This window comes from Camelina sativa, chromosome 11, assembly GCF_030686135.1.
Source record: "Camelina sativa cultivar CO46 ecotype springtype chromosome 11, ASM3068613v1".
Classification (NCBI taxonomy): Eukaryota; Viridiplantae; Streptophyta; class Magnoliopsida; order Brassicales; family Brassicaceae; genus Camelina; species Camelina sativa.
Genome location: NC_141890.1, coordinates 29,451,495 through 29,464,231, shown reverse-complemented (window position 1 = coordinate 29,464,231; position 12,737 = coordinate 29,451,495). Strand labels below are relative to the sequence as shown.

General features: G+C 36.2%; 1 protein-coding gene and 1 long non-coding RNA gene across 6 annotated transcripts; one reads left to right on the top strand and one right to left on the bottom strand.

The window, feature by feature from the left end:
* The first annotated feature begins 637 nt into the window (after positions 1-637).
* Positions 638-1,221, top strand: LOC147934580 (uncharacterized). Its single transcript, XR_015570670.1, has 2 exons — positions 638-780; positions 920-1,221. It is a non-coding gene; the product is annotated as an uncharacterized LOC147934580 (long non-coding RNA).
* A 1,328-nt stretch (positions 1,222-2,549) lies between these two features.
* LOC104773576 (transcription factor MYB64-like) lies at positions 2,550-4,591 on the bottom strand. Of its 5 annotated transcripts, XM_087470831.1 has the most exons (6): positions 4,519-4,558; positions 4,391-4,406; positions 4,147-4,219; positions 3,413-3,590; positions 3,060-3,311; positions 2,550-2,987 (listed from the first exon to the last, which is right to left on the bottom strand). In XM_087470831.1, exons 4-6 carry the CDS (start codon positions 3,561-3,563, stop codon positions 2,683-2,685), a joined length of 708 nt encoding a protein of 235 aa, XP_087326957.1. In that variant the 5' UTR covers positions 3,564-3,590; positions 4,147-4,219; positions 4,391-4,406; positions 4,519-4,558; the 3' UTR covers positions 2,550-2,682. The 5 variants fall into 5 exon arrangements, with proteins under 5 accessions (XP_087326957.1, XP_087326958.1, XP_087326959.1 ...); XM_087470832.1 differs by lacking the exon at positions 4,391-4,406 and having other exon boundaries at positions 4,519-4,591; XM_087470833.1 differs by having other exon boundaries at positions 2,550-2,975; positions 4,147-4,406; positions 4,519-4,589.
* Between the last annotated feature and the right edge of the window lie 8,146 nt (positions 4,592-12,737).

Here is a 12,737-nt window from a genome sequence, read left to right as displayed (position 1 = left end):
AGCATGGGAGGTTTGTTAAGATCGAAATTACAGTATAAGTATAATAAGTTATTTACTACTCCTTCCGTTCCTAATTAATCCAATTTGTAAATAAAAAAAATTGCTTCAAAAAGATCTAATCTTTAAGTTTTTAAGGCAATATTAATTAATTATAACTATAATTTGTAAACTTCAAGAAAAACAATTGTGTATTATAGGTTTAAAGTTGTTGAAAATTGTTGACCAAAAAGAATGGTAGGAAATTATAAATTACAAAAAAAAAAAACAAGACATTTTTATTCAAGTTTTAAAATGTGTCAAAAAAAAAAATGGATCAACTAGGAAGAGAGAAAGAGTATAAGGTTTTCGTTTAGCGTTTTAATATTTTTTACATACAATTAGTCAAAGTCATATAACACTAGAATCATTTTCTACCAAATTAACTTGATGGCAGATTAGTTTTTAAATTTTATTTTCGTAAATTAATTTCCTACCAAACTTACTAGGTAAAATATCCTTGGTCAAACTTTCAAGAATTGATTTTTAAAATTCCAAAAAGAGCCAATTGGTTCAAAGTATCCGTTACATTTGATTTAGGAGTTCATGTAACGTAACTAGTTACCTATATAAAGGACCTATTAGATCTCAAACGAAATTCATCAACAAAAACCATAGGAGTATATATAACACACGTTATACAAACAAATAAATACTTCAGAACCCAAAAACAAACTATGGAAAAGATCAAATCTTTAGTTGTTGTGAGTACCATCACAATAATTTTGTTGTTGGTCATTACAGGTTAATCAAACTTTCTCACTTTTCTTTAATAGTCTCTAAGCTATTTTGTAGCTTTCTTTAACTTCGACATTAACTATTATTTTATTTTATATTTCTAAGACATTAGATTTCTTTTCTAACTAAATTATTTACTTTGCAGAACAAGCAAGTGCAACCGGTCAAGATATTTTCTGTAATGGACCGTGCACTGACCCTGTGAAATGTGAGCAGTTGTGCAAGTCACAAGGTTATAATACATGGTTGTGTCAATCTATTGGAATTGGAACCAAGAGTTGTTGTTGCGTGCCAACAAAGAAGCAAATCTATGAAGAAACAGTACACCTGAACAATTAAACTACTTTCCACATAATCTTTTATTTTTATGACCATTATATATACAATAAGAACTAAAAATGTAAAAAAAGTAATTTATGAAAATTATAAGATATCGTTTTCTCCTTTTAACCACAGAAGCTATGCTAAAAATTTGTCTCATTATAAATATATTTTTGTATGTGGCATTGCTCTTACTCGTTTGAGAAGGGCCCATTACAGTATAATAGCAAATTTTAAATAATCATGTCTACGATGACATTTAAATAGCAGATTAGAATATGTAATAGCATATTAGGTACAATAACAGAGGATAGCAGGTTTGTGCGAGAGTCTTAGGCTGGCATATACACAAATTTACAAAGGACAGTTAAACTTTACATATACGGTTTCATTTTCACCATGTTCACCTTTAACCCATAGGAATACGGATCCAAATTTTTTGTTTATGGTCATAAAGTAATAGTATGGTGAAGTCTTTAACCATTGAATTAAGTGTCACTTCAATTTATTGTTACATCTTGCGTTTGAATGATGCTGTTGATTTCCATGATCGTTTTTAAATGAAAATTTTACCAAAGACTTTTAATCTGACTCAAAAGATACAAGATCATCGTCAATGATCTGCCGTTATATGATTATTAAACTACTCTAAAGACCTATGTTGGATGGAAACTCTTTTTGAGGTGCGTTTCCCGTTTCCGAAACGTTTCGGAAACGGAAACTCGTGGAAACTCGGAAACAAGCCACATAAACACGTTTCCTAAAAATCCCAGTTTGGAAACACGATGGAAACTCCATTTCTGTTTTGGAAACATGTTGGAAACTCCGTTTCCGTTTTGGAAACGCGAAGGAAACTCTTTTTTATAATTTTGAAATTTAATAAATAAATAATATAATTTTAACTTTTAAATAATATGTTACCTGTCTATGATCAACTCTGCAATAAATAATATAATTTCAACACAAACAGTCTATGATCAACTCTGCAATAATATGTTACAGTTTTTAATTAAACTATTTAATATTTATGTTGTTTCAGAATTTTTTTTATTATGATTTTTATGTTTAGGGATTTATTATATCTATATTATATATATATATACGTTTCATATACGTTTCCATTACCTATTTTTCAAAAAAACCCGTTTCCAGTTTCCGAAACGTTTCGTTTCCGCGTTTCCGTATCCGTTTCCATGCAACATAGCTAAAGACTATATATAAACTGTCAACAATTGATTTATTTCTATCTATATATCTCTAAATTGTTGACTAATGATAAAATTAATTTGGGTGTGTACTAATTGTTATATATTTTGTAATTCTTTATATATCTAAATTTGTCAACAATTGATTTATTTCTTGACTTACCTCCCTTTACCATTGGACTTGAAAATTCGGAAAATAGAAAAACACAATCTTGAGTTTTATTTCTTGTGAAAATACATCCTTGTTTATGTTAGATGTTTTTTCTTTTTGTCAACCAAACACTAATTAGAAAGTTATGTTGATGTTTTATATATAGAGTCCTCATCATATGTATAAATATTGTAACAATCAAGAAGTTGTACAAGTAGTTTCTTATATCTTTCAAGAATCCCCTACCCCGAGAAAATCTATAAACTTCGGGGGTATTTTGGCCTTTGTATCGTTTGCTTTTGATGGTAATGATGATGATGATGGTTGAGAGATGGGGACATGCGGTGTGAACATTGCCAAGGAAACTGTAGGGATCAAGTTAGAAAAGTGGTGATGACGAGCTGAGTATTCCATTGCTTCTGTGAGATGCTTCGATCTGAGGTAATTGGTTGTTTCCTCTTGTGGTATCTTCAAGCTAGAGTTATTTATCTTTGTGTTTTCATCACGTACACTATCTATAAACCCTAAAACAGAATCTATGAGATCGTTAGTTTTAAAAAAGAGACACAAACTAAACTCAAGAACAAATATTGAATCTTTTCTCTCACCTTCTGTTTTGTCATTGGCAGTTACTTGATGAGGAGGAGTTGATGGCTTTTTCAGTTTTTGTTTCATAAGTTTGTCCCACTGGTTATGCACTTCTCTATCTGTCCTTCCATGAAAACGCCTAGCGATCTTAGACCATTTGCTACCTAATTCTTTGTGAGCTTCGAGTAGCTTTTTATTTTCCTCATCACTAAAAGCATCATCGTTGATCCTTGGATCCAGATGGTTAAACCACCTTGATCTACAAGTCTTAGCTTTCACACACGAAAACGAAGAAAATAATTCAACTTTCAGAGAAACAAAAACCCTAAGATATATATATACCTCAAGCAAAAACAAAAAGCACATTTCTGACCAGTTCTTCCATGCATTTTTTTTTCAATGTGCGTCCAATTTCGAGGACCACAAATAGCCACAAGCCCTTTGAGTTTCAAATCCTCTAAAAAAGTCCAACGTCTGACCTGTTTCTCCTTCACCTTATCCGACCTTCTCAACAGTGCATTCATTTCTTCCTGGACATCATCTAATGGTCTCTGCAAAATAGAGGTAATGTATTTTGGATATGTACGTGAAGTGTCAAAATCCATACACACAAAAAAAAACAGATACAACAAATATATGTGATATTCAGGTCCAAGGAGAGTGAATTCAACAAACAAAACTAAATACTAGGGATCTAATATTCAATCCAAGACTCATTTTAGATGAAGACAAAATCTTGATATGGATCCAGGTATCCTAAAATAAATGGAGTCCATTTCGCTATATACTGTATACGAAAATAAATCATATCAACAGAATTAATAAAACATATCAATAATAAATCACACAATCATCGTATAATTAGAATATTAACACTATAAAACAAAGCAAAAATATATCAAATATTAAAAAATATCGATGAAACTCTGAGAACTAGAAGCAACGAAATCAAAAAAGTCTATTCTTGACGTGAACGGACGCTTTGTCTTAACGATATTTATTTATATTTCATACGAAATTTTATATTTTAAGAATTTGGATATTTCGACTTGATCTTATTCTCGGTCCTCCTCAAATCACTTGCTTCTCAACTTCTCCTCTCCTCACCTCGTCATTAAGTAGAGACGCCAGCAGAATATTCAATCATGAACCTAGCCCGTTGGATATCTTTCTCGGTACACTGAACACAAATTAAAGATAGCATCAGTACACATAACTCGAGAAATCGACTCACTCTCTTTAGAACAGATTTCAAGAGATGCCGGCTCCTTCAACTATAAAGAAATCCGATTAGTCTTGCTGGATTCCAAACCAGCATACGCAAAGCAAAGAGCGGAAAGGTGCTTTGTACCTCATTTCGCTTACCTCTACAAATTACAAACTCAAAAATTGTTGCTTTTGTTTTAAATATAATTTAATAATTTTCTAATAAAAAAACCATCAATGGTAAAGAAAAGATGGATGATTATCTGTTTATACCTTAAAAGCTGACGAGAGAGACGACTCCATTGAAGTGATACTCGAATGTTTGATTAAGTTAATTAGATGAAAAACTACTAATTAATATATATATATATATATATATATATATATATATATATATATATCGCTTTCACTTAATATATACCATACAATAATATTAAATGCTTAAAAGTTTTGACTGTATTGTTAGGTTTTTATTTGGATTTTCTACCATAAGATGTTAGTGTAAAGTTTCAATAGCATTTTGACTAATTTTTTGGTAAATTTGTTAAGAAGAGTTGTTGGAAATAAAATAGTTGGTTGACTATGGTTTCCATTTAAGTTAATATACTTAATTCTGTAAGTTATTTTCAAGTTTAGAGTAAAAAAACACAAATTATTTTTCTAGAATTTGAAAATATAAAACAATAAAGTTGATATGATTTAGATCATGAAAAGGGTATAGTCAAAATATAAATTATATATTGGATGTATAATTTTTACGTATATAACAGAAAAGAAGTTTCCTGTAAAATAGAATTTTTATTTTTGTAATTGTGAATTTATTTCAGATATAGCATTTCAGTGTTAAGAACAAAAATCAATCGTCATTAATTTGTGTCAGTAATTGTTATTTCAAAATTCGTAGCAAAATATGTTAAATTAATAGGTCTTGTTTTACCAAAAAAATCAATAGGTCTTGTAACCCAAACTGATACATGATCTACAAAAATAGCACTACGAGTAGCTAACATGATGAAACAAATATGGAAAGTTTTTGAAAAGTATGTTTCCCAATATTTTTTCGTTCAAATCTTTCTTCTTTTCTAAACTTTGACTTTGGAAATTAAACAGTATCACAGGGCAGTCCATTGTTTGTGTTGGAGACAAATTTACCGAAGGAAGATTTTAACTCACATATTTACATATGGAAACCATATAAAGGTGAAGCTTGAGTGAGATTCATGTAATGGCCTAATATGTGTGTAAGAATTGAAGATCTGTTGTTCTTCGATTGAAAATCACTAAAACCCGCAATATCAGGCCGGTTTGTAAATAATTAAGTCTGACAGTGGAGTAGGAAAGAAAACCAATCTATTTAATATTCGGTTGTTGTAAAACACTTGTGGACTCCATAGACCGGCCCGCTCACAGTCCGTTAGGACATGACCTTACGGCCCATTTACTGTCCGCACATGTATGGCCCATCGGCCATAGCTTTACGGCCCATGGCCATTGCTTCACGGCCCATGGCCTATCTTATGTACTCGATTGCTTTATGGGCTTTAGCCCTTATACTCCTATATATATACTTGTAACCTCGACATTAATAAATAAGACAAAGAGATTTCACTTCCTAAATTCTCTAGTTTACAACACGTTATCAGCACGATAGCCTCTAACCCTAAACCCTAAAGCAGCCGCCGCTTCCTAAACCCTAAAACCCTAAGGCAGCCGCCGATCTTCTTCTCTCTTTCACAAACCCTAAACCATCTTTCTTTCTTGCTCCCATCCGAGATCAAACCTTTTCTGTTCGAAGATCTCCTTGTTCACGAGCATACCTTAAGCTCGTGATCAAGCTTCTATCGACAGCCTGATCGGAGATTCTTGGTCCGTGTTCGGGGGTGAGTTCGTCTGTTCGTGGTTCGTGATACCGGACGAGAGAAGTACAAAGCTGTTCGTGGGAAGCTGTTCATCATCCGCGGAACCTGTTCGTTGTTCTGTCCGCGGACGCTGTACGTGATCCAGTACGTGTTTCTGTCTGAGATCTGGTTCGTGGTTCCGTCCGAGATCTGGTTCGTGTTTCTGTTCGTGGTCCGTGAATGAGAGAGAGGTAAAACCGAGGTCTGTTAGCTCCCGGTCCATATCCAGTCAGATCCAAATCGGTGAAAGGTATAGATATGGCTGAACCCTCTTAGAACCCTATTATCGAACATGAACATTAATGAACTATTAAACCCTAATACTTCCAAGTACATAAACAAACAAACCTTAAAGTTATATCCATGTAAATCTTAAAATCGGATTGCATAGGGCTGTTAGGTTGTTTGTAAATTGCACCAAACTTTGTCAAACATGAAATCGAATTTGGTTGTTTGGATTGTTTGTTGCATAAGAGCCTAGAACATGAACTTGTTAAAATCGAATATTGTTAAACTGTTCTAGGATTTAAAACTTGGATCATTCATGCATCATAACTAAAATTGGACCATGTATAGGATGCTAGAAAAATCGGCTGCATGAACTAATTCTTAGGATTCCTTAAGCATAAATTTGAACATAAATTTCCTGCAAATTTTCGGCCATGAAAACATAAAATCGAGCATGAATCTTGTTCTAGGATTATTAGGATAACTTCCATAAACTTTTAATCATTATCTTAAAATTTAAATAAAATTAACTTTAATGTTCTAAGAGTATGTCCGATTAAATTAAAAACTTTTGTTAAGTTTCTATAAAATTAAAACATGAAATCGGAAATTAAATATTGGTTAGGACAAGTTCCTAATCATCTAAAACTCTTAAAACAAATTTACTAAATCCTAGACTAAAAGGAAATCCTATCTAGAAATAAGGAAATTATTGCATGCATACATATTTGATTTTGTTGTATTTGCATGCATGAATTTAAACCATACGAAATCTATAATGGGCAAGGACATGTTTCGGTCTCAAATATCGCATGGCCCAAGGCATGTTTCGGTCTCAAATACCGCATGACCTGAATAAATGTTTGTTGCATGATTCGGTCTCAAATATCGCATGCTAACTATCGGTTGTCTATATTATATGCAGATGGCAAACCTCAAAAGCCTTGACTATCCCATCTTGCAAGCTTCTGGAAAGAACTACTTTGGATTGGGTCAAAGACACCGAAATCCACCTAAGGTCCAATGGCCTAGCTGGTTGCATTGATGAGGAAGTTGAGAGCACTGATAAGAGGAAGAATAAGTGTCTCCAACATATGCACCATCACAATGCAGAGAGTCTCAAGAGCCAGTACCTCTTTATAGACAATCCACTCGCCCTTTGGACACAGCTTAAACGCCGTTACGGGCACCAAAAGATGGTGCTCCTTCCAAAGGCCGAGTTTGATTGGAAGAACCTAAGAATCCAGGATTACAAATCCGTGGAGGAGTATAACTCTGAGCTTTTTAGGATTGTCTCACTCCTTAGGTTATGTGGAAAAGAGGTGACTGAGAGGGAACTGATAGAAAAGACCTTGTCGACTTTCAGCCCTAACAATAGAGTTCTTCAGCAACAGTATAGGCACCAAGGCTTTGCCGATTATGGGGCACTCATTGAATGTTTACTGCTAGCTGAGCAGAATGATGAGTTGCTGCTGATGAACAATGCTATGAGACCTCCCGGTACAGCTCCATTACCGGAAGCAAATAAGGTTGATTTGGGAAAGAAAACTACAATGGAGTCTAAGGAGCCAAAAGTGCCCCATGAGACCAACTATGTCCACAGAGAAAGACACTACGGCCAAGGCAGTGGTGGCAGAGGACGTAGTGGCCGTGGCGGCCGTGGCGGACAGGCCGGCCGAGGAGGCCGCGGACGAGGTGGTAAGGGCCATACGTCCTTTAAACCACGTACCAAGGTCAAATCGGTCTGCCACAGATGTGGTATGTCAAACCACTGGTCCAATACTTGTAGAACTCCCAAACACCTCATTGATGCATACCAAGAAGTTCTAAAGAAAAACCCGGAAGCCAACTATGCGTACATCGATGATGAAGAAGACTTCGATCATGAGAATGACGACTTGCTAGAGACTTCCGATTGTTTTCAAGATGATTGATTTTCGTTTCAATGCGGTTAATTTCAATGCTTTTATGCTTTATTTTCTTTTATTGTATTGGATGATTATTTTATTTTAAATGCAATGGTTTTTATTTTATAATTGTCTCATTAAAATACAAAATTATGTCCTATTTTATAGAAATGGCCAAGGACATGAGTGAACTAGTAGTGGACAGTGGATCCAGCCACACTATACTAAGAGACAAAAGATATTTCATAGATCTTAAAATGAAAAGTGCAAATGTTAGTACAATTGCGGGTATAGCCAACATGCTACGGCCAGGCTCACATTTTGTTGCCTAACGGCACACATATTGAACTAAGTGATGCCCTATACTCACCCAGCTCTAAGAGAAACTTATTGAGCTTTAAAGATATAAGATTAAATGGTTATAATGTTGAAACCAAGGGTGAAGGAACTAAAGAATTCCTATACATTACTGAAAATGTAAATGGCCAAAAGAAGGTCCTAGAGACCATACCCGCACTAGCCACTGGTTTATACCATGCTAAGATAAACATGATAGAAGCTAACATGGCTAAGCACAAAATGTTCACTGAACAATTCACTCTATGGCATGACCGGTTAGGCCACCCGGGTTCGAACATGATGCGTAAAGTAATTAAGAGTTCAAATGGGCACAACCTTAAAGAGAAAAGAGTTTTCCCTAAAAATCTCACTTGTGTAGCATGTGCACAAGGGAAACTCATTACAAGACCATCACCAGTAAAAGTCACAAAAGAGACTTTGCATTTTCTGGAAAGGATACAAGGTGACATATGTGGACCAATACACCCACCTTGTGGGTCGTTTAGATATTTCATGGTTATGATCGATGCATCAACCAGATGGTCTCACGTATGCTTGTTATCCACAAGGAACCTAGCATTTGCTAGGCTGTTGGCTCAAATCATAAGATTAAGAGCACATTTTCCAGACTTTCCACTAAAGACTATACGTCTAGATAATGCTGGTGAATTTACATCCCAAGCGTTTAATGATTACTGTATGTCCATGGGGGTGAGTGTGGAACATCCTGTGGCACATGTCCATACACAAAACGGATTAGCTGAATCCTTCATTAAACGTATACAATTAATAGCTCGACCATTGTTAATGAGATCGAAGCTTCCTGTGTCGGCTTGGGGACACGCGGTCTTACATGCAGCAGAACTCATACGCATCAGGCCATCTAGTGAACACATATATTCACCATCCCAACTATTATCGGGTCAAGAGCCAGACTTATCCCATCTCAAAACATTTGGTTGTGCCGTTTATACACCCGTTGCTCCACCACAGAGAACTAAGATGGGACCTCAAAGGAGGATGGGAATATATGTGGGATATGAGTCTCCCACCATAATAAAGTATCTTGAGCCATTGACAGGGGATCTATTTAAGGCCAGATATGCGGATTGTCAATTCGTTGTGTCCGAATTCCCTACTATAGGTGGTGAGACCGGCAAGCTGGTCAAAGAATTAACATGGAATCAAACATCCTTAAATTGGCAAGATCCTCGAACTCTAGCATGTGATGCAGAGGTTCAAAAGATTATACATTTACAACAGCTAGCTAATCAATTGCCAGATTCCTTTGCTGACCCAAAGAGAGTAACAAAATCGTACATACCAGCTTGCAGTGCACCAGTACGTATTGATGTTCAAAAGGAACACAATAAACAAGTTGCTACAGAGTCTAAACCACGTTTGAAACGAGGCAGACCGTTAGGTTCCAAAGATAAAAATCCTCGAAAGTCTAAAGGTGCAAAACAGACCGAGGTTCAGGGAATTACCGAAAAACCAGACATGGCCGCGGAAATAATTAATGTACCAGGTGAAGTTCAGGACGCTGAACCTCAAGAACCTGAAGGAATTGATAACAATGAGGTATCAATCAATTACATAATGTCTGGAATAAAATGGAACCGGAAAAATGTCGACATTGATGAAATATTTATAAACAAGGTAGCACTTGAAATAAACGAGGATCTAGAACCCACATCCATATTAGAGTGCACTCAAAGTAAAGATTGGCTTAAATGGAAAGAAGCCATTGATGTGGAGTTAAACTCTTTAAAGAAGAGAAGTGTGTTTGGTCCGATCTTAAGGACGACACCTACCATTAAACCAGTTGGACACAAGTGGGTCTTTGTAAGAAAGAGAAATGAGAAAAATGAGATAGTGAGATACAAAGCACGACTTGTAGCACAAGGATTCTCTCAAAGACCCGGCATAGATTATGAGGAGACATACTCCCCTGTGATGGATGCAACGACTTTTAGATATCTAATAAGTCTGGCCATAAGAGAAAATTTGGATTTACGGTTAATGGATGTTGTAACCGCCTATTTATATGGTCCACTGGATAATGAGATTTATATGAGATTACCAGAGGGTATAGAACATAAATGTAAAAATGGTACTCGAGACCAATACTGCATAAGGCTAGACAAATCGCTTTATGGACTGAAACAAAGTGGTCGAATGTGGTATAATCGCTTAAGTGATTATTTAGCTAAGAAAGGCTATAAGAACGACCCAATCAGTCCATGTATATTCATAAAGAAGTTTGCAAACAAAGGATTTGTGATAATAGCAGTTTACGTGGATGATTTAAACATCCTCGGTACCTCTGGGGAAATCGCCCAAACTGTAGAATACCTCAAGAAAGAATTTGAGATGAAAGACCTAGGCAAAAAAAAATTCTGTTTGGGATTGCAGCTTGAGTACGTAAATAATGGAATCCTTGTGCATCAAAAGGCATACACAGAAAAAGTACTCAAAAGATTTAATATGGAGCAAGCTCACCCATTGACTAGCCCAATGGTTGTTAGAAGCTTAGACTTGGATAAAGATCCATTTGCTCCTAAGAAGGCCAATGAAGAAATTCTTGGACCTGAAGTGCCTTACCTCAGTGCTATAGGAGCGTTAATGTTCCTGGCTAGTCATACTAGGCCGGACATATGCTTTGCCGTGAACCTCCTAGCAAGATATAGTTCTTGTCCAACTATACGGCACTGGAATGGTATTAAACACGTACTACGGTACCTGCGAGGGACGGTTGATTTTGGTTTATTTTATACTAACCATAACCGAGACTGTCTAGTTGGTTTTGCTGATGCAGGTTACCTATCCGATCCACACAACGGTAAGTCACAAACAGGTTATGTGTTTACGCACGGCGGTACGGCGATCTCTTGGCGTTCAATGAAGCAGACTCTTGTGGCCACATCGTCAAATCACGCGGAGATCCTAGCCATCCATGAAGCCAGCCGTGAGTGTGTTTGGTTGCGGTCAATGACTCAGCATATTCGGATGGATAGCGGCTTAGAAGACAGCAAGGGAGCAACCGTCATCTACAAGGACAATACGGCTTGCATCGCCCAGCTCAAGGAAGGATACATCAAGGGAGATCGGACGAAGCACATACTGCCGAAGTTCTTCTTCACACATGAACTACAAAAGGCCGGAGAAGTTCAAGTGGTGCAAGTACAGTCCTGCGACAACTCAGCCGATCTCTTCACCAAAGCATTGTCGACATCGACGTTCAGGAAGCTCACGCACAAGATTGGGATGCGGAGACTTCAGGACTTGGAGTGATGTTTGGATCAGGGGGAGCAATGTGTGCTGTACTCTTTTTCCTTCACCAAGGTTTTGTCCCATTGGGTTTTCCTGGTAAGGTTTTAATGAGGCAGCATCCCCTAAGCACATTGCAGCGATCCCATCCAACATGGCACGGTCATCTCGTCCAAGGGGGAGTGTTGTAAAACACTTGTGGACTCCATAGACCGGCCCGCTCACAGTCCGTTAGGACATGACCTTACGGCCCATTTACTATCCGCACATGTACGGCCCATCGGTCATAGCTTTACGGTCCATGGCCATTGCTTCACGGCCCATGGCCTATCTTATGTACTCGATTGCTTTATGGGCTTTAGCCCTTGTACTCCTATATATATACTTGTAACCTCGACATTAATAAATAAGACTAAGAGATTTCACTTCCTAAATTCTCTAGTTTACAACCTCAGTTTTGTTTTAAAATTACTAATATTCTATTTCACAAAGAATCATTCTACTACCATTTTCACACGTGTTAAGAAAAATGTATAAATCCTTATTATAATACACTAAATTTAATTCCGTCTCTAACTAATAAACTTAGAATAACAGGGTTAGAAATTGTACTTTGTTAGTAAATTTTTTGTTGAAAATATATAGTGACATTCTCCATAAACCAAAATATATAATTTAAGAACAACATTTTTTTTATGAAACTAAGGCCTGAGGGTGTGGAAAACAAACAACACCACCAACAACTAAAATTGGGAAGTATGTAGACCGGTTCAACCTGCGTTCGGTCTCAGTCTGTGCAACACAACGTATAAAGCTACAAACAGGAGAAACGACTTGGTGAATTTAAAAG

Bases quoted from the DNA above. Each gene is read 5' to 3' on its own strand.
- LOC104773576 (XM_087470832.1), bottom strand. From the start codon at position 3,563: ATGAATGCACTGTTGAGAAGGTCGGATAAGGTGAAGGAGAAACAGGTC. The intron at 3,312-3,412 runs GTCAGAAATGTG...CGTGTGTGAAAG, and splicing joins AAAAATGCATGGAAGAACTG to CTAAGACTTGTAGATCAAGG. The intron at 2,988-3,059 runs GTGAGAGAAAAG...ACGATCTCATAG, and splicing joins TGCCAATGACAAAACAGAAG to ATTCTGTTTTAGGGTTTATA.